Genomic DNA, 22,166 nt, shown 5'->3' with positions numbered 1-22,166 from the left:
GTGCATGTGTCTTTTATTAATAAATAATAATTATTGGTGCTATAATGCGGCACGGTGAATGACTGGTTACAGTGTCTGCCTCACAGTTCTGAGGACCGGGGTTCAATCTCCGGCCCCGCCTGTGTGGAGTGTGCATGTTCTCCCCGTGCCTGCGTGGGTTTTCTCCGGGCATTCCGGTTTCCTCCCACATCCCAAAAACATGCATGCTAGGTTAATTGCAGACTCTAAATTGCCCGTAGGTGTGAATGTGAGTGCGGATGGTTGTTTGTTTGTATGTGCCCCGGGATTGGGTGGCAACCACTTCAGGGTGTACCCCGCCTCCTGCCCGATGATAGCTGGGATAGGCTCCTGCACTTCCGCAACCCTTGTGAGGATAGGCGGCTCAGAAAATGGATGGATGGATGGTGCTATAATGATTTAACTGAAAGATCTCTGTGAACATCCTAACAGGTGTCAAAATATTTTAATTACTTTATCAATTGGTGTGCCAGACTGTGTGGCAATACGACACTGGCATGGGTACAAAATCCTCCCATTATTCTTCTCGGGTATAAAAAGTGGAAAACAATTGACCTTCAGTGGGATTTGCGATAAACACATTCAGGGTTTGCTATTGCTGCCACTGGAAGAAGACATAGCACCGGTCAAGAAGGTCAGGACAGCTTTTGTTTTGTGATTGTTTTTTGTTTTAATTATAAATGACATTAAGTACATCTGAACTCTCTATCTAGGAAGAGCCAATACAAGAACTGTATCAAGAACTCTGCAAACTCTATTGCTGGTCTAAATGTGTACTGCAACATAGTGAGAGGTGTGCTTACTATTTTGACCCTGTCTAAATACAGTAGAAGTCCAGCTCTAAACCACAACAAAAGTCAACTATTAGTTAACAAGTATAATTAACTTACAGATTTGATCCAGCTCATGTATTGGTTCTGGTTTGATTGTGTAAGTGTGCCTGTTCTCATGAGTGAGTTCAATTTGTTGACATCTTGCAGTGTAACTGACTAGCGTGCTGACTGTACTGTTGCGACACGCAGGGCTCAAAGCGTAAAAGTGCCTTTTTTATCATGGCAACTTTGGACCCAGCGCCGCAGTTTGCTTTTCTGTCATAAAAGCACTCATAAACATGAAATCTTCACTCCACCGACATATTTGTTAAGCCTTGTATACAAAACCGCATGACACATACACATATTTCTAGGCCAGAACCACCAAAATTGCCCATTAAGCCATTATAACCCATCCTTCCATCCATTTTCTATTGTGTTATGGAGCACTTCTCCCTTGCTGAGATAATCCATCCACATATTCTTGTCCTCATTAGTTGAATCTTGGTTGCCAGCCAATCACGGGGAACATAGAAAATAACCATTCATACTCACACTCATGCCTCTGGATAATTTTGAGTCTTCCATTAATAACTCATGCAGCTCAATTATATTCAGGGACCCTTGTGTTTACACAGGGTTTCATTGAGCGTCTGAATTCGGGTGAGGTGGTGTTCGGCGATGGGGGCTTTGTGATGGTCCGAGAGAAGCGGAGCTACGTCAAGGCCGGGCCATGGACCCCCGAAGCCACTGTTACCCATCCAGAGGCTGGTAAGGCTCGCCGAATGCACACTCAGATGCATAAAAACTTCACGTGACAATGCTGAATGATGCTCTCAGTCAGGCAGCTCCAAAGGAGTTCTTGAGAGCTGGAGCCAACGTTATGCAGACTTTCCACCTTCTACTTGAGTGACAACAAACTGGAGAACAGGGGTCAGAGACTACAACTGACGGTGGGCAACCTAACGAAACAAATCCTACGCGATCCCACAGTTAAATGTATAATGCCAAGTCACGTGATTGGCTGGTTCTCAAATCTTTCAGGGGGCCCAAATCAACGACGCAGCAGGCGATCTTGCCCGCAAGGTGGCCAGAGGAGGCGTGTCTCAAGACGCCATCCTACATGAGCTGCAAGAGTGAGGCTCACGTGAAGGTCATCTTCAAGAAGCAACGTCAGGTTTTCATTAAGAAGAACGTGAACTTCCTGATTGGTGAAGTAGATAGTGAGTGAACAACTGAGAACTAGAGAGGGATAACTCCATTTGAATAGAGAAAAGGCATAGCTTTCAGATAAATACTGGAATAAATCAAGGTTTAGTTCCAATTTTGACATACTGTATACCACTTGTAGCACTTTTTTGGATGCAACAGTGCAACACTGTGCCAACTCCCATTTTCAAGATGGCCACACCCATGAAACCAGGCTTTATCTCCTGCAAAAACATGCCAGAAAGTGAGGTTCAGAAATTAATAGAAGAGTCAGAAAGTAAGTCGTGCATTGGCTTGTGTGCCATTGCATCTGCATGTTAGTGTAGGTGAATGTTATTTATCATCTTTTATGAAATATTGATAGATTTGATGTATATTTGGACTGAGACAACTATTGCGCTAAACTTTTTTTGTAATCTCAGTTTGCTTCTTCTCTTAAGGCAACCTACAGTAGATGATACCTACCAGGAACCAACCTATGAAACTGAAGATGATGACAGTACCTCAGTTATAGAGTGCCAGCAATATGATCCAGTATGAATGAACAATATGATCCAAAATGTCAAAATCTAAGGAAAACCAATTTCTTTCTAAAAACAATTATCAAGAAAATGTAGTCATTGCCGTATAAATCACCAAGCTATAAACCCCCTGATTTTATTGCAGCCATAAAACTCGCACGCTGCAGACAAATGACAGAAATGGAGTTAACCCTACTCAAGTACTGAGTGTCTCTATTGACTCATTGTGCAGCTCTGTGTTACATTCAGTTACCAAACAACACTGAGGGGTAAGAAAGGGAAGTTTTGAACTGAAAACAGATGTAAATGAAGTCGTTTTGGCCTTAGTGATGACTCGTGTGTCATGCACAGTACTTCAAACACGTCGAGGAGGCCATGTGGGCAGTGGAGATGCTGAAGACGAGTGGAAATCTGGTGGCCAACCACACTGTGTGCCGGTCCTGAGGGCGACATGCATGGAGTCTCGCCTGGGGAGCGCGCCGTCAGGCTTGTGAAGGCTGCTACGCTTTTCATCGCACCTGAATGGATGTCTAACAATTTAATGTACACTGTGGATAATAATTGACGAGAAAAAAAATCCCACAGAAACATGCCTACATCTAGCCAGGTGTCTATAATAATAAGAAGAAATATATATATACATATTTTGATCATTATCATGTTTAAATGTGCTTTGCTTTCATTTTTTAGGGTGGTTGGGTGATAGGGGGGTACGCAATCTCTGCGTGGATGTTGACGGGGCGGGGGCATGATTTTAAATGTTTGGGAAAGGCTAACGCAACCACAACACACCCTAACCCTAATTGTACTTTCAGAAGATGCCTGGTTTTCATCCAAGACCATGCATTTCCAACTAATTAAGTCTAGTAAGTGTGTAAATATTTGTTATTTTTTCAGGGCTCGCCGTGACTACTGGGAAAATCTCTTACCTGCATCTGGTCGCCCCAAATTTCCATCCACGTCCACTCCAGACTGCTGGGGTATGTCGAGGGGCCACACTGAGCTCATGCAGCACAAAGAGCCTACCAGTGCCCAGGAAATGACACGTGTGGTGGAACTGCGAGACAAAGTGGAAAAATCTAAGCAATGAAATAAAACAAATAAGAGAGATGTAGCTTGGTCATACAACAACAAACTGTGATGCATTCTGAAATATTTTGTAAACCCCAAAGCAAACTCAAACACGATAAATTTGGCATTTTTTTAAATCATCTCTGCCAATATCACATTTCCTTGTATGGTGTTAAGTTCGGTGGTGGAATTGATTAACTGCATCTGGATCATTTGTGGAACATTTGTATGAAGGACAAATTGATCAACGTTGTACCTAGATCTAGAATCTGTATCCAGACTATTTTTGGATCTCGCATTAATCTAGATCCAGATCTGTTTTGGAACACATACAAAACTTCAGTATTACCAAGTGATTAAGATGATGATCTGGATTTAGATTTCACTCTGTGAATGCAGATCATTTTTAGAACATAATTTTGCCTTTATCTTTGGTATGGCCAAAGGACAGGTTGTTGGGCTTTTGGGCATAATGTGGAATCTCGATCTTTTGTTACATATACAAACACCAGAAGTTGTGAATTGACCCTGATTACATCTGGCGTATAGCATCACTATGACCCAAATTGATTTACTTTTGAACATGACTTTGATCCTTTGAAACAGGGCTATAACTTAGGGTAACCGGGTAGCTCTGGTACAACTAAAGGACAAATTGATTAACTTTTGACCATGATCTGCATCTAGATAGGGAATAAGCATCGGGAGCATTTTTTTTTTTTTTAATCTGTAGCTCTAAGGGTTGCAAATCTATTTGAATAAAAAGTTGGCATGAATCTTCAGAATCACATCATTAATTTATTTACATTCTAGAAATCAATAATTCATTGAACTTTTAATGGACATAAATAAGATGTACATGTGATTAACTTTGGTTCATGATCGGAAATAAAAATATTTTGGAGCACGTCGTTAACTAAATTTGACAATGGGTATGACTGAAATTTTATTTATAACTAAAGAATAGATTGACTTTTCATCATGATCTAGATCAGGATCTGGATGTGATCTCTGGATTCAGATTGTAAGACATACTGTACAGTATAACTAAGGACCACTAACAGATTTTAATGAAATGGGTTGTTTTGCTTTCGAATAGTTACACAAATGAGTTGCTGTGATTGAAAAACACTTTTGGTCATTATCTGGAATTTTGGTAACAAAAACATACAGTAACTCAATATGGTCATGACTGGATTTTGATTGCATTTTTTGTATAGCTATTTGTATAACCCTTTTGACTGACAAACACATTTTTGATCAGAATGCAGAACACAGGAGAGATTACGCAACTCAATTGATTGGTCTGAAAACAGACCAGTCAGACTGGATCCAAAATTAAAATCCAAATATTTTTTGTAACACAGAAATGACAAATAAACAGATTGTGTTGTAAAATTGTTTGTGGTGTAGCTTTTAGAAAATATTGTTCACTGACAAATTCACTTGATTATGATTCAGATCAGCCCATTCAGCAGTATATCATTATATAACACATAAAAGTCAGTACAAAGACTCCAGGTTTAATCATTCTCCGTCGAGTTTACAGTTCTACAAGAATGTTCTCTGTATCACTTGTTTGCATTGAATGACTTCATCAGTTGTGAAGTGTTTTTGTAAAACAAAAACAGCCACGGCTGTTGTGTGTGTATCTTGTCAAAGTGTCTCATCAGCAATACTCACACTTAAAACGAGACGAAAAAACAAACCAAAAAAGCTTAATTATTCCGGACTAAACTGGTAATGTGCACTGACAACGGACTCATTCATCTTGAAAGGTGAGGGGTGCAGTTGTTGTGTAACTTGTGCTTTTCCAATCAGAGCGTCTCTGGCTTAGACCCCTCCCCTGTTTGCAATGGATTTAAAGAAGTGTTCTTGCCCAATTTAAGGTCTGTTTCAACCCGTCAAAGTCTGAGCAGTCAGGGGTCCACACAGCTCTAAGAATATGGCACCAGTAAAGAAGGTAAGCAACAGGAAGTATGGCTCTGAAAATGCATATGTGACATATGCATGAAGAATATTTGAAATGCACGTCGAAATAGTTCTTTAAAGCGCACAAAAAGTAAAAATCCTTTAAACTGGAGTGTTACAAATGAAAATATTTGGCCAAACATGAAGGGCATTGCATTTTATGGATCATGGTTTTTATTATATTATCACAAGCAGCTACTCATGTAATTAAAAAACCTTACACAGATTCGTATATTTAACCAGAAGACAACATTTAGTTGGAGGATCATGCGGAGTCAAAGATCCCAAAAACAACAAAAAATGCTGAAACTAAATAACTGTTTGGAGGTTTATCAGTTTTACACTGCCGTTAAGGTCAAAAGTTGCTTTTGATGATTCAACCATTGTCACCCTGGCTCCAGTGCACAGGAAAGCATTAGTATTCATTCCAAGTATCACTTTTGCAGTAAAATGCTGCTGGAAGGAAAAACCTGGATTGAAAAACCTTCACCTACTGGCTACACTTCGACCCCACTAACCCGACGGGGGTGTTTTTAAATATGAAAGTGGGTCTTGTGTGTGTGTTTGTGTTTTTTATTATCATTCCTAAGATGTCATCCATCCCTTGTTTCTTTCTCTCAGGGAATCTTGGAGCGCCTCAACGCTGGGGAGGTGGTGATCGGCGATGGCGGCTTCGTGTTCGCCCTGGAGAAGAGAGGCTACGTGAAGGCGGGCCCCTGGACCCCCGAGGCCGCTGTCGAGCACCCCGAATCAGGTGAGGCCCAGGAGTGCGTTCAGCGGGCAGAGAGTAATCAGAGCCAATACAATCATTTGATTTTTTTTTTTTTTTGGGGGGGGGGGGGGTTCCGGGGGTGGGCAGCGTGAAAAGTGTGGGTGTCAAAAAAGTGATGGGTTGCGATACCTACATCCCCCATGGGCGCACCTATAACTACTATTCCTAATAAAGTGGTTTGATATACAGTAGAGATTTTGTAGATATGCAAAGGCTACTTTAAACTACAGGGGGCCCCCACTATTCACAGGGGATAGGGACTGGTCCTGAACGTCAATAGCGAAATTCATACTCATTTTAATTGCCTTGAAACAAACATACTGCTTTTAAAAAAAATTGTCAGCCTCCTACAGATTGTTCATGTTTTGGTTCTGAATGTGAAGTTGGGATTCAGCTCCTGCTCAGTGCAGGGGCGGATCTATTCTAATGGGATACAGGGCTGCAAGCCATATGAAAATCCAGAGAAATCCTCAACTATTTGCCTTATCATAACTAATATACTGTGTATCAAACCAATATATCACCGCTAGATGAATTGGTTTTAACATGTTTAATGAATTAAAGTTGAAAATTGTCAAGTGGCCCATTTCGGTATGCAGCCCTTGGAGGAATAAATTTGGCCACCCCTGCGTTTCTTTCTCTGGTTCTCCTTTTTTAAAACGGTGTTTTTTTGGTGTTTGTCTTCTAACGCAATCATGTTTGCCCTTCCAGTGCGCCAGCTGCACAGGGAGTTCTTGAGGGCAGGGTCCAATGTCATGCAGACCTTCACCTTCTACGCTAGTGACGACAAGCTGGAGAACAGGGGCAACAAGCTCACCTACACCGTACGTTCAATAAAACCAGTGTAGTATTTTTTTCTACTCCTCTAACTCCACCAGGAGCAGGTCAATGAAGCCGCATTTTAGCATTGCGTCAAAAAGCTTTTCGGTTTCATCGCACAGGGCGCCCAAATCAACGAGGCCGCCTGCGATCTGGCCCGCGAGGTGGCCAACGAGGGCGACGCCATGGTGGCGGGAGGTGTGTCTCAGACGCCATCCTACCTGAGCTGCAAGAGCGAGGCCGACGTGAAGGCCATTTTCAAGAAGCAACTGGACGTTTTCATCAAGAAGAACGTGGACTTCCTGATTGCTGAGGTAGAGGCGACTCCGTGTTTTTGCATGCATTGTCAAGTTTCTGTTGTTACACTTTGAGGCTGTCACTTTTGCTCCTCCTGCAGTACTTTGAGCACGTTGAGGAGGCCGTGTGGGCTGTGGAGGTGCTGAAGGGGACAGGGAAGCCGGTGGCCGCTTCTCTGTGCATCGGGCCACAAGGCGACATGCACGGTGTCTCAGCTGGAGACTGTGCTGTCAGACTGGTCAAAGCTGGTTGGTGAAATTTTACACATAAACAACTGATTCCATATTTGCTGCAGTGGAATTTGTTTCTGTGACCATGCTCGTAATTCAAAACTCTCATCATTACCCACTGAAATGGAAAATGCCACTAATCCGTTCCAGCCCTTGCGCTCATTCTGGTGTGCAAACTTTGGCCACCAGGGGTCAGTATAATACAGACAGAGACAAACACAAAGAAGAGTTCACGGCGGACCCGGTAAACTGCAAAAATATTTAGCATTTTTGCGCAGGGGATAAAGAATATATGCCGGCAAATTATTATATTGTCTGTCTGAATGTGTTCCTTCGCCGTTTGTGTTCAAATATCCGTTCATAAAAGGCTTATTATACCGCGACTATCTCTGCTATTCCTTAACCTGTCTATGGTGTTTTTCATTGTAGCATTAAGCTACCGGAGATTCCTAAGGCAAAGTTGTGTGGTTGTTTTAAATACATGTCTAATTTTTCTTTGTTTTGGGTTTACTTTGACAGTAAACTGTAACTGGGAGTAGCATTAAACAACTTAAAGCCTCTTTTTGTAAGATTTGTTCACTATTTGCCAAACTGTTGCTTGTTGTGTTGTGAAGTGAGTTGAGGTCAGTACCACCATTGAGCGCTGTGTGTCTTTAATTTTTGTTAGGAAGTCAAGGCAAAATATCATCCAAACCACAGCTCGTATCAAAAAAAACTCACTCATATCTCAAGGCACCACTGTGTATTAAATGCTTGGATATTTCTTAATTAGCATGCTACTTCCTGGTCTAAGGTGACAGAATCTACGCATTTTTTAGCGTGCGGGGGAATGATACCATTTTGTGACTCAAATGCCCAAATGAGTGTTTTCCCATAATTAGCAGGTTACTTCCTGGTTCAAGGCGACAACATCGAACCATTTTTGATTTGAGAAATTAGGTGCGGGGTTGCATTATGACTGAGAGGCCAAAAAGAGAGAATTCCTCAAACGAAAGTGGAAAAAAAATATATCCATATTTATGTTTGGGGGGGGGGCATTTCGCAATGATAACTAAATTAACCAATAACATTACAGTGCATTTTCATTTGCCGTAATTGCTCTTTTCTGGTGGGTTCATGAACAACAAATGTCGCAGCAAGTTGCTTTCCTGTGAGTTTTGTAAGTTCACACCAGTGTGCCGTGTTTCTTCGCAGGTGCCCAGATTGTGGGTGTCAACTGCCACTTTGACCCTCTGACCTGTGTGGAGACTGTCAAGATGATGATGGAGGGCGTGGCGAAGGCCGGCCTGAAGGCTCACTACATGGTCCAGCCTCTGGCCTACCACACCCCTGACTGCAACTGCCAGGGATTCATCAACCTGCCAGAATTCCCCTTTGGTAGTCACACACAAAAAAGAGACATTGCACTTTTAACCCTTATTTAATGTTCATTTTCCATGAACCTAGTATGTACAGTGTAATAATTTTCAATATCAAATTATGAACTACAGCTCTTTTTAAACATGTTTTCATAGACTGACTAATATTAATAAACTGAAAATGTAATGATAATAGCAATAATTCCGCTTAGACTTAGTCAGGTGACCTGATGTACTGAGCAGGAGTGTGGGTATGGAGCAGCTCAGAGATGTAAGGCCATTTAGAGATTCGAAAATAGCAGAATCTAAAAATGAACTCCAAAGTACAGAGGCAGCAGTGGTGAGAGGCCAGAAAAAGAGTTACGTGTTCCAGTTAAGAGGCGAGAGGCAGAATTTTGAATAGACGTCATAGAATTTGTTGACCAACAGGTGCATGTTTCTCTGGGAATGTGCAAAAGTGATGGAAACAGAGTTTTCGAGACTGTTTTAAGCTCCCTCTTTGACACTGTTACCACTGTTCCATAAAAAATACATACAATTATACAGTACAGTTTTGCAGTTTCTAGATTCCCATCATTACCACCTTCTTCTTGATTTCACACACATTGTAATATCTAAAAATCTATTTTAATAAACATGACCAAAAAGCTTCAGTGTACACAAACTTTGTAACAGTTGTACAATGTATTTTGGGTCACTTTAAGAAAAATCTATTTTTCAGGGTGAAAGAATGACATTTAGTTTAGTTTAGTTTTGGGTTTTTTTTGCCATCAAATGAGAATTACAATTATGTAATGGTCAACAGAGTAAAATGTAACAGCAAATAAAATCACGACAAGTCAGCAATTTGCAGTAAATCGTATCCTTGTCTAGCTCTGGAGCCGAGGACCCTGACCCGCTGGGACATGCACAAGTACGCCAGGGAAGCCTACAACGCCGGCATCCGCTTCATCGGTGGCTGCTGCGGATATGAGCCGTACCACATCAGGGCTGTGGCAGAGGAGCTGGCGGCCGAGAGGGGGATTCTGCCCACCGGATCAGAAAAACATGGCATGTGGGGTACCGGTCTGGAGATGCACACCAAACCCTGGGTCAGAGCCAGGTAATCCATACTCATAGACTTGTATACCACTGGGATGCATTTGGATTTATAGTCATTTTTCACCCGCAGAGGTCATTGGTCTTATTTAAAACATGTACATCCATTGTCTTTTTTTTTTTTTTTTTTTTTTTTTTTTTTTTTGCTTCCTAGCTCAAGGGTAAAAGATTTTGTGTTGGCAGTAACTGGTATTTGGAACTGTGCATTATAATTCTCTCAGCCTTGACTAAGATTCCAGTTTCAGCTGAAGAAAAGCAGCCTCAAAGCATGATGCTGCCACCACCATTCGACTCTGTATGAATGGTGTTCTTTTGGTCAAATGTAGTGTTGTGTTTGCGCCCCTTTTGAAATGAGGCCAAAAGTTTCAATGTTGGTTTCCTCAAACCATAACACATTTTTCCATGTGCGTTTGTGAGATTTCAAGTGTGTTTTTTTCTCTCTGTAAGATAAGGCTTCCATCTTGCCACCCTACCTCAAAGCCTAGACATATGAACAAGGTGGGAGATTGTTGTCACGTGTACTAAAGAGCCAATACATGCCAGACATTCCATTTTGCTGTCGGCCTCTTAGCAGCCTCCCTGACCAGTTTTCTTCTCTTCTGTCAATCAATTTTGGAAGGACATCCAGTTCTAGGCAAAGTCACTGTTGTGCCATATTTTCTCCCCTTGGTGATAACTGTCCTCACTGCGTTGCATGATATATTTAATGCCTTGGAAATTGTTCTGTACCCTTCTCCTTTGAAGAAGGAGATCCCTCTACCAGGGCTTGTGCTGGAAGATGTGACAACAAAAATGTCAGGAAAACCCACGATAACATCTCAACTTTATTTGGGGTTAATAAGAGGCACTTTAAATTGCGGCAGACGTGTACTGATTCTCATCAATTTGGATGTGACTGCTTAATTCTGAATACAGCCCCATTCCCCAGTGTGTTCACTTGTGCAACCACATTATCTCAGTTGTTTATTTTTACTGCCCCATTTTTTTCCCCCCCAATTGAGTTGTACAAATTATAGGTCACATTAATGGTGGAAAATGTTTTGAGATTGTTTATCTTGGTCTTGTTGTTTTATACCACAAAAACCTGGCATTTGAACAGGGGTGTGTAGACTTTTTGTACCCACTGTATCAGCCACTTTTTAAACCCACAAAAATGTAAAAGCGTCTCTTGTATCCAGCTTAATATATTCCTGTCCCTTTGTGTGATTTAGAGCCCGTCGTGACTACTGGGAGAACCTGAAGCCGGCTTCTGGCCGTCCACTGTCTTCCTCCATGTCCACCCCGGCGAGCTGGGGTGTCACCAAAGGCAGCAGTGAGCTCATGCAGCAGAAAGAAGCCACTTCTAAGCAACAACTCAAGGAGCTGTTTGACCGCTCAAAGAGCCACTGAGTTAACTCGTGCCGCCCCCACTCAGACCTGACAGTAAAGATTCACGTAAACAGCCGTGGACTAACACACGTGTGCAAATCTCAGCATTTTCACCCTGTTGACCACTCAGGGGCCCAATCCTCACTTGAAACTGGCACTGTTGTGTTCATCTTTTGATTATAAACTGCTGTCAAGTTTATGTGAAGCCACAGTGGCAGCTCAGGTTTGGAGCCGGCCCCTTTAAGATCGGGAACTTTTATTTTCCAAGACACAGGACGACTTTGTAAAATAAAAAGAGACCTAATGCAACATGAATCGGTGTCTTGACTGTGGCTGTGGGATGGGTGCATAAAATAATACACATTAAAAAGACCAAAGAAATGGTCACAAATATAAACATCAGTGGCGGCTGATCAACTGAGAACACTAGGGGGGCCGCCCCAACACGCACAGTGGTCACAACATTACTTTTCTTGAAGACAGATATTAAATACAAGTATTGATAATAAAATAAACATTTTGAAATAGAGTACAATATGTATATCATTTTTTTTATTGATAGCTTGCTATCTGCTTTAAGGTAATTACAAAACATTGTAAATAATATTTTTTTATCATAACACATAATCTATCACAAATATAAACTAGACTGACACAGTAGTCATAATTACAACACGTATTTGATTGGGAAACACTTTTGGGCCATAAATATAAAACAATTAAATGAAAAACGAAGTAATTGAGCGTGCCGTCTTGTGCCGCGTGAAGACGTATTCGTACACTGCTGTGCAAACTACTGCAGAGGTGACGGAACAACTTGTGGAGTGCAGGGGCACTTCCAAAAAAGAGGGCAACTATGCTCACTTGTTCATGTTACTCTTTGATGGGATGCTACATGTAATTATGCTACTGACATACTGTATGCTCAGATAAGCACCATCCAGTGCAATGAATAAGGTGTGTGAAAACAAATGTGATTTTAAAAAATTAATAATAATAATTGGCTGGCAACCAGTTCAGAGTGTACCCCGCCTCCTGCCCGATGACAGCTGGGATAGGCTCCAGCACGCCCGCGACCCTAGTGAGGAGAAGCAGCTCAGAAAATGGATGGATGGATGAAAACATTATATAGATTTTTATTTCTTTTTTTTGGGGGGGGGGGGGACTTTTCTCCTTTGTTGACGAGCGACGAGCTCTGCAATTTACCGCGTTGCCTATTGGACAATGCGTCACGTGACGACTATCATTTCCTGGGTAATCTGAAAATAAAACATATGGTTTCTATTTTTCACTCGTCGAGACAAGTCGGGCAGTATTATACCCGACACTAACATTTCCTTTAAATTCTGGAGGTCATGTGTGCCATTTAACATCTGAATTAATCCTCTTGGAGCGCAAGAGACTGGCGGATTTAAGTCTTTAATTAGGCTGTGCGCCTATGACCGGAAGCTAACTCGCTAGAGTGTTTTTTTAGCCTGTGCTTCATTGGTGACACGGAGAATGTTGCTTATCTGACAGGTAACGTAATATCTAGCTAATTGTGACTAGTTATTTAAACGCGCCCATACATTGTGGCGTACCCTGCATATGTCATTTACCTTGTGTGCTGTGGGCTCGTGAAATCACCTTGCAGGACCTTTCTAGGCATCGCTGCGTGTTGAGGGCGGCGCCATCTTGTGGCGTGTGAGAAGAAGCGTCATTGGTTTATCACCCGGAAGTAAAAGTGCGCAGGTCGTCATGGGGAGCAAAGTGAGCACCAAAATGGCTGCTCCCACCGCCAGAGTTATTCAGGTACCGTCTCAACAACTAACTTACCTTTGAGCTACTATACATGTAATTTTGGTGTAGGTTTGTAAGCCATAATGTGGCTTTTTAGTTGACGTGAATGCTTGAGGGATTATCACGGGGAGGGAAGCCTCTTGCGGTGACTATAGCTAGCTGGCCGTACCCTTGTTGGTGTCCTTGTTTTTCGACGTCTACAATATCGGGTTTTTTGACCACATTGAAACAGCTTTAAAGTATAAATGCGTTAATTTCAATTTCCTTGTTGATGCGAGTGTCTTCGTGCTCGGGAGGCTGCTCTCGGGAGAATCACCTTAACCGGGGAAAATGCTTAAAATAATGCCCACAGTTTACGTATGGGACTTTTCTCTGTCTAAAATGTTTTAATTTATTACTGAATGTCTTTTTTTTTTTAAGTGAGCAAGGCTGGAAAAAAAGTTGGCTTTTATTCCTTCCTCTTTTTCCAATAATGACTAACAGGCCACTTAAAAAGGAATAGATCAGTAATTACCATTTAAGTTCATCTAATAAATAGTGTGCCCCCATGTTTTAAGCAGCAGTATCATTTGAACAATCTGTTTTCCATGACATCGGTTGTTTTTGCGTTCCTCAGGCTGTGCGGCCACATGCGCCCATGATCAAATTTCCGAGCAGACAAGGCATCCCTCAGCCCAATGGTGAGTGGCATTGTCTTTTACCATAATTAGACATTAGAAGAAAAAACAAATTTTTATTTAAAAATGTAGCCTTTTTCATACAGGCTTTCTATTAGACCAGTAATGTGTGGTACTAGTAACACTTGTATACTGGCTCCCTCTTGTGGTATACGAAAGAATTACTGCCCGGGTACAGTAAAGTTGTACAGATATTTAACTTTTTAGTACAATATATTTGCATTTAATGTTTAAGAAAAGTTCCTTTTTAATAGTTCTTGGACTTTTCAGGGGCACAATTGGACTTGAAGGCTGTGAATTTCCTGCGTATTCTGATAACCATATTTTGTTTTCTTGCTCAAGCCGAAGTATTGAAAACATTATTAGTCAACATCCCACAACCCAACAATCCCAGTTTGGTGTCGGCTTCAGCTCCGCCACAAATATCAAGTCACGTAACTTTGCCGCCCATCCCTGGCACACCTGACACCATGGCATCCATTCAGCTACTCCCTGCAAGGTACCGCCGGAGACCACTGGTGGTAGAAGAGATGGAGTACATTCAGGTAAATTTGCCAGTTATTAAATATGAGCAGTTATGAGCACAACAGTGTATTTTAACTGACTGTGTTTTCTTGTTGTTCCAGCGTGGTGGACCTGAGTGATGGGACGCATTTAATTAACAATAACTAAAGTCCTCATCTATGGAGGTCATCATCCTGATGTAATTTCCATTCTTGGCGCACACAAGAGAGAGACACAATGTAGAATAAAATATACTATTGCTTGCATTTGTACATATTTTTATTATTCCAGATGTGTAGAAGACCTTTTGAAGGACATTTCTAATGAACAATGGATGTTTTCTTGCTTTGGCATCTTACACCAGACTTTTATTTGCCTCAACTGACTTAACTCAAATGCCATTGCCATGGCCTGTATTTATCATACTGAACACTGAGTCAGTTTGTGTTTGTTCCAATGCTGCATCCAAGCCATTAAAGCAATATTCTGTTGTGATCTTCTAGTGTATATGATGTAGCCACAAAACAAGCAAACGGTATATTTAGCATAAATGCAGTTATTTATTGTTGCCAACATGCTCTCTATGCTAACACTGAATATTCAATATAGTGTGACATGATCATTCACATCCAAGTAACAGGCTTATAAACAGGGTGTGCTAGAAAGAATTCCTCAAATACTGGCAACTAAACGAGGAGACAGTATTTCGAACATTGGCACATGTGACTGACAGATTGTATAATGGAGAAAAGCTCAGATTGTAGACCATTTGCAGTTGTGAGGTTAGTCCTGTCAGTCTAAAATTAAAAGTTCATTTGATGGTTTTGCAAAAAGCAACAAAAAAAAGAATTCCCATTCAGAGCTAAGCTCATGAACAAGTGCAATAAAAATGACAAAACAATCACAAATGGCCACAACACTGAGGTATGCTTGAAATTACAGTAATTCCCCCCACATTCGCAGTTCACTATTGGAGGATTCACCCATTTTTTTCAACCTAGCCCTCATTTGCTTGAAAAAAAAAAAAAAAAAAAACTAGATTTTTGTGCCCGTTCTGAGACACCCCTAGATGCCACAGGATATTGCAAAAACTCTCTTCTCCATGTAGGGGGCTAGTATTTTACAGTAATTGGTCCAAGGAAGTATGTTAAACTGAAAAATCTTGACAGAGAAACTTTGTATGTCTGGGAGGAGCTAGTTTTAACCTGGGCTGTTGTGGAGTCTGTAGTGCCTGAGCATGTACACATGCACTTAGGTTGAATTTTTTTCAAAAGCAAATAAACTGTAGGCCATTTATATTTTAGAGTAATGTTGTAAGATCAGTTTAAATTGATGAACTTTGGGGGAATTGTAGTTTGTGGTATATTTTTTTTTAAACTATGACTACAACCAATTATAAAAAATTGTGTGGTTGGATGTCAGTTTCTTGCATTTTTTCCCGCTATTTGTGGCATGGCTGTCCCGATACCCCGCAAATAGAAATGCTGCATTGCTCAATTGCTCTGCTCTTCCAGTTCCTCAAACGCAGGCAAGAAGTCAGCGATGGTGTCCACCACGTAGTCTGGCACAAGGTTCTGATCGGACGACACCTCGCTATTCCCGTACAGGTGGGCATCCTCCATCTGAGACACCCCGGTGAGGGTGAGCATGGTGTCCAGGCCGCAATTGGAGCCGAACAACATGTCAGTCTCCAGGCGGTCGCCCACCATTAGGCACTGTGCAGGGTCCATGCCTGGGAACTGGCTGGAGATGCACTCGAACATGAAGCGGCTCGGCTTGCCGATCACCGTAGCCTTGCGACCCGAGGCAACCTCCAGGGCTGCCATGAGGGAACCGGAACCTACCGGGGAAGACAAACACTTGGATGGATGAAGGTGAAACTTGCCAACGTTGGCTCTCTGAATGAGTCAGCTGAGAATCTGGGATTCCCCTTATGTTTATGATACTGTATATGTATAACAAAACAATCAGGTTCCTATAATAAGGTACTGTTTTTGTGCGTTTTATTTGAATATTTTTTTTTTTTGCCTTTTTCAATGTGTGTGTGTGTGGCTGTACAAGACAAATACACGACTAAACTCACGCTTCTGTGGACTTTCCCAATGCAGGCATTGTCATCCAGAATTAAACTACGCCTTGACAGGTGTGTTAGAAATCTATCAGGAGGGAGGCGCTGGCATCCTGAATTAATTCACGAATTCAAAGAATGACAAGCATGTGACAAATTTCAAAGACTTGCATTCAAATCAAACGAGTGAATTATGTTGCAATAAACAATCTTGTTCCTGACTGGTTGCATCTGACGAAGTAATTAACAGGAAGGTCTAGAAATACTGGGACATAGTCCCCGTCCTGTGTGGAGTTTGCATGTTCTCCCCGTGCATGCGTGGGTTTTCTCCGGGCACTCCGGTTTCCTCCCACATCCCAAAAACATGCATTAATTGGAGACTCTAAATTGCCCGTAGTTGTGAATGTGAGTGCAAATGGTTGTTTGTTTCTATGTGCCCTGCGATTGGCTGGCAACCAGTTCAGGGTGTACCCCGCCTCCTGCCCGATGACAGCTGGGATAGGCTCCAGCACGCCCGCGACCCTAGTGAGGAGAAGCGGCTCTAAACACCACCACAATTTGTGATGAAACCAACGAGATGTGTTTTACCTACAAACTTTCAACTTTAATTTGAGGGGATTTACATGTGTAGGAATTACAAATTTGTATAGGTGCCCGGAGGGACCAAAAGGTAATGGGACAAATTAACAATCACAAATCAAGCTTCAAGTTTGTAATACTACGCTCGTGATGGTTCTAACTAAACATAATTTTATGTCGTTGTTTCTAATGAGCTATTGCAATGACGATGCCCGGAGCACCACGGTCGTACCTGGCAGTATCCTTCCGCTCGACAGCGGGTGCCAGGGGTCGTTGTCGGTGGCCAGGAACAAGCAGTCTGGGTCCTTCAGGTAGCACGACGCCTTGGCCAGCTTGAGGAAAGTCAGTTTGTCGTCGTGGCCCACCAGAACCGCCTTGACGTCCGCGGCCAGGGCGCAGTCGTAAATGGTGGCGTCCGGCTCGTCCGCCTCCTCCTCGCAGGCGATCCCAGCCTCCCGGAGCTCGTCCCGGAGCCCGTCGCAGCCGACGACGAACACCCGGCCGCGGAGCTTGGCCACGTCCCGCAGGTAGAGGGCCGAACAGTAGGACGAGCTGAAGATGTGCTCCAGCGCGACGGCCGTGAAGCCCAGCCGGTAGAACTTGTGCAGGTATTTCTCGCGCGGCCTGGTCGAGTTGTTGGTGACGAACACGACGTATTTGCCCTGCCTCGTGAGCGAGTTGACCACCTGCGCCGCGCCGGCCACCGCCTTCTCGCCGTGCCACAGGACCCCGTCGCAGTCGAACAGGAAGAACTCCTTCGCCTCCAGGAGACCTCGTATCTGCGCACCGCCTATTTTCCGGCAGGTGGCCGCCATGGCGGCGTTGTCCTCGGCCTCTTCCGTCTTTCACTTCCTAGCACGTCGCCGTGCTTGTTAGAAGCCGAAAGTTTGCCGTTCTTACATCATTTTTCATCATTTGTCGAGAGGACCTTGGCGACTGGCGAGGTTAAGTACGATTTACGTACTATCACAGACAGGAAGGAAGCTCGACGTCTGGCCACGCCCACCTGCTCAAATTCCTACCAATGGGATTGCAGTGCAGCTTCGCCCAATCAAGAACGTAATTTGAAATAAATCCATCCTTTGACATCCGAGTTAGTGATTTAAAAATGAACTACAAATAATGGTGTAAAAAATTAAAATTACATTATTTTGTTCTACTATTAATTGAAAAAATATTAATACTGTATTCTGGACCGTATTAGGGGTGTTGAGCTCCTGGCCAGGGAAGATACAGTTCAGGGTTTTGTACATTTTAACATAATTTTATTCCTATATTTATGAAAGAGAAGCCTAACACTTTTTGGTCAAGTCTGTGACAAAACCATCAAATGTTGAGCCACAGCAAAAGAGAAATGGATTGGATTCATAAAACAAACATATGACTAATTTCTGGGGGAAGAAAACTCATTTTGATCCAGCGTGCTACTCTACATACACAGTAACAGTATGCATTTTTTCTGGAGTAAACAGTGCACTTAGTTGGTGGTCTGCTTTGCTGCCATAAATGAGGGTTAGGGTTAGCCCTAACCTAACCCTTCTTTCCTAAGCATTTTTAGATTTGGAACAACATTTCCTCTTGCTCAGATAGGCAAGGAAAGAAAAGTTAAATGGCATTTGTTGATGTCAATGGGTCACAGGGCTTAATTCAAATACAGTAAATCTGTGTTCCAATACTTTTGCTCAACTAAAAATGTGGTTTCATTACAAATCATGCTATCTTTTAAGTTGGTTATCCAATCAAGATGTAAATAAAAGTAAAAGTAGTGAGCTCTAGATTGTCTCATATATTCATCTTTTGATGTCCAACCCAAATACCTCACTGTTCCACTACTTTTCAAGGGAATGGAATGTTACCTGCTCCTACTTATAAATTATTTTTTTTTAGCATATTTCTAAAACTTGCCAATGACTTCGGTTATTGGTGATACATTTGATTGTTGATGTGGGCAAGTGGAAGGTTATGAGGGGGTTTCCCAATTGTTTTACTTTCTGTTTTATTATGAGTGATCATTGAATCAAGTTCCCCGGCCTAAAAGCGATGACCTCAAAAAGCATCCAACTTGCAGCAGGCCTTGTGGTTTGAAATAAATCCACTTCGTTTTGGGCAGCCACCACTGGACTCAAAATGCATCACATATTCTCGGTGAGGATGCAGAGCATTCACTTCCTTCCTTGCATGATGTACAGTGTTTTTAAAGTATGGAAGCTTTCAGCATTCATTTCCGTCAGAGTCTTGTACATTCAATGTATTGTATGTGTACAATTACATTTTCCTGCATTTGCTTTCGTCATTTTTCTGAAGTACACACTGTAGACTGCTAGATGGCGCAATACCCCTCCATTTGAGGATTGGAATTTCTTTTTCAGAGTAAAACGGGCCCCCTAGTGGTTAGCACGTCTGCCTTAATGTACTAAGATTCTGAGTTCAAATCTCAGCTCAAACCTTCCTGTGTGTAGTTTTGCATGTTCTCCCCGTGCATGTCAAAAACGTCCACATTGACTTCATTGAGGACTCTTTACAAACCAGAACCTGACTCTTAAACATTGTAAGTAAATCATGTCACGTTTTTTCATTTAAAAAAATAAAATGGATCGATCTTGCCTATTCTTGACCCGAAAGGCTGGGAAGAGCATGTCTCTTAGTGGGAAAGTGAAAAACACTTTGGAAGTAACATACTGTACAGAACGGTAAATATCGGGAAGAATACATATATACAGTGTATCCGCATTAACATTATGCAGCATTTGTTATTTGTAATTGTTGTATTATGAATGCTTTATGACGTAAATACAGCAGAGCCTCCAAAGTCAAACAAAATCCATAAATAAATGAGTGCTAATTCCACTTCGATGGTTAGTTAAATATCCACTACTGCTTTTTTTTTTTTTTTTTTTTTTTTTCTCATGTTTTCATGCAGTGCAGCTCATCAGAAGTAAAGCTAACACCAATCCGTTCATGGGGAGGGGAACCAACAACAAAAAAAAACCGGCTCTATTTACCATTCGGCTTTGATGTAGTGTTTCACCCCTCTGCGTCCAGACTGCAGCTAAATAACGTTTGCTCCGAATAATCATTATTATTTCAGCTCAATTTACTCACATATGTCCTTACCCAGTGTGAAATCTGTCCCTATTCTGTTGTAAAAATTGCAACAGGTGGCTACACAGGTTAACTGTTCCATATGAAATCTATTGGAATTATTTTTTAATTGTTCTGCCTGGCAGGCGGCATGGTGGCCCGACTGGTTAGAGCGTCAGCCTCACAGTTCTGAGGACCCGGGTTCAATCCCTGGGCCCGCCTGTGTGGAGTTTGCATGTTCTCCCCCTGCCTGCGTGGGTTTTCTCGGGCACTCCAGTTTCCTCCCACATACCAAAAACATGCATGAATTGGAGACTCTAAATTGCCCGTAGTTGTGAATGTGAGTGCAAATGGTTGTTTGTTTGTATGTGCCCTGCGATTGGCTGGCAACCAGTTCAGGGTGTACCCCGCCTCTCGCCCGAAGATAGCTGGGATAGGCTCCAGCACGCCCGCGACCCGAGTGAGGAGAAGCGGTACGGAAAATGAATGAATGAATGAATGTCGTACAAGAGCGACTCCAACTATCAGAGACAAATTCCTTGTGTTTTTGACATACAAATAAAGATGATTCTGAGTTTGATGTACAAGTCTGAGACTGTTTCAAGTTCAACTACACGTCAATTACAATTAATTTTGTAACACATTAAACTGACACTTTTTTCCATAAATTATTTTGATTCAGTTACTGGTTTGGTCCATAATATGTCAGAAAATGTTGATAATTGCTTTCCAAAATAAAAACAGATGTTAGTCTTATTTTGATTGAACACAAAGATAATCCGTCTTCTTTCATGGAGGACTACAGCAATCTGAGAATATTTACTGTTGAGAGGCTGAAATCAGAGGATTTGGAAAATATTAAGTAAAAAAATGCCTCAAACCGATTAATCGATTCATTTGATATTGAATTAGTTGTTGATTAATCGACTAATTGTTACACTGCTATTAACAATACTCCTCTCTGTTGTGTGTCAAATTTAGAAGACATGTATTTTGACTTACCTGAGACTTAAGATAAACGAGGAGTGTTAATCCCACGATTAAATTATTAGCTGTTTTGTAACGCAGGCAATGAAACACTGCACATAACCACACTGATTTTACTGCCTCTGTAAAGTACTTGATTATCGACGTGTGAATGTTGTTTCACACCGAATTGTACTGTTTTCCTTTTTTAACATTTCATGCCAACTGCTCGTCAGATTCTTCCCCTCCTCTCGTTTAACTTGTTTGCTTCCATTCCTCTTCTGCTTCAGTGCCTTCTTCATCTTTTGTTTTTTTTCTCCTTCGCCATTATTATCTGTCCCCTCACTTGCTGTTATATTATGCTTCGTCCCGCTTCGCCCTGCCCACTTGGGATTGCGTGCGAGGCAGAGGAAGACATACTGGCACCTACAACTGCCAGACAAATGAAAGGAAGAGATGGCATGAAGGATTGGACAGCTGAATGGGGGGAGAGAACATGCCGTTCTAATTGGTCTTTTCTTTGCTTGCTAATTTATCTTTTCCCCCCAACACAGATGTAAGGGGTGGGAAGAAGGGCAGTGGAAGGGGAGGAGGGACCAAGACCTTTTCTGCTCTCCACTGCGGAGTGAGCGCTGACCGTGAACATTGCTGAGCCTCGTGTAGGAGTGGGAAGCAGACTGTGCCAACAAGCAGGAGGCCGCGCGGGTCAGAGTTGAGGCCTGCAGGTGTGGGTGCCAAAATAAGACCCTAGAGGCCACAAGGCTAGCCGCCCGCCAAACTCACATGCACTCATACACAATAGTGCACACTGGTGTGCTTACGTGGGTAATGGCACAATAAGTCTGTTTGAATATGCCCCCCTGCTTGTAGCACAGTCAGGTCAAAGCAGCATGGAGGTGTGGGACAATGCGGCAGTGCTGTACAAAGACGTCTGTGTCCAGTAGTGGGAAGAAACAAAATACAAATAC

The 22,166-nt window shown here is 42.2% G+C and overlaps 3 protein-coding genes and 1 pseudogene across 3 annotated transcripts; 3 read left to right on the top strand and 1 right to left on the bottom strand.

The window, feature by feature from the left end:
- Positions 1-515: 515 nt before the first annotated feature.
- Positions 516-3,650, top strand: LOC133399550 (betaine--homocysteine S-methyltransferase 1-like; annotated as a pseudogene).
- A 1,881-nt stretch (positions 3,651-5,531) lies between these two features.
- On the top strand, positions 5,532-11,859 carry LOC133399939 (betaine--homocysteine S-methyltransferase 1-like). The gene is made up of 8 exons (XM_061671991.1): positions 5,532-5,594; positions 6,224-6,356; positions 7,086-7,198; positions 7,316-7,507; positions 7,591-7,738; positions 8,915-9,097; positions 9,952-10,180; positions 11,388-11,859. The coding sequence occupies exons 1-8, from the start codon at positions 5,577-5,579 to the stop codon at positions 11,563-11,565; spliced, it is 1,194 nt and encodes a 397-aa protein (XP_061527975.1). The 5' UTR covers positions 5,532-5,576; the 3' UTR covers positions 11,566-11,859.
- Positions 11,860-12,809: 950 nt separating this feature from the next.
- kgd4 (alpha-ketoglutarate dehydrogenase subunit 4) lies at positions 12,810-15,321 on the top strand. The gene is made up of 5 exons (XM_061671997.1): positions 12,810-13,062; positions 13,178-13,335; positions 13,940-14,003; positions 14,343-14,545; positions 14,627-15,321. The coding sequence occupies exons 2-5, from the start codon at positions 13,282-13,284 to the stop codon at positions 14,642-14,644; spliced, it is 339 nt and encodes a 112-aa protein (XP_061527981.1). The 5' UTR covers positions 12,810-13,062; positions 13,178-13,281; the 3' UTR covers positions 14,645-15,321.
- pdxp (pyridoxal (pyridoxine, vitamin B6) phosphatase) lies at positions 15,045-18,159 on the bottom strand. Its single transcript, XM_061671992.1, has 2 exons — positions 17,384-18,159; positions 15,045-16,344 (listed from the first exon to the last, which is right to left on the bottom strand). The coding sequence occupies exons 1-2, from the start codon at positions 17,964-17,966 to the stop codon at positions 15,998-16,000; spliced, it is 930 nt and encodes a 309-aa protein (XP_061527976.1). The 5' UTR covers positions 17,967-18,159; the 3' UTR covers positions 15,045-15,997.
- Between the last annotated feature and the right edge of the window lie 4,007 nt (positions 18,160-22,166).

The sequence above is a fragment of the Phycodurus eques genome, chromosome 3 (assembly GCF_024500275.1).
Source record: "Phycodurus eques isolate BA_2022a chromosome 3, UOR_Pequ_1.1, whole genome shotgun sequence".
Taxonomy (NCBI): Eukaryota; Metazoa; Chordata; class Actinopteri; order Syngnathiformes; family Syngnathidae; genus Phycodurus; species Phycodurus eques.
The sequence above is the reverse complement of the archived record's forward strand: the minus strand, read 5'-3'. Positions and strand labels throughout refer to the sequence as shown.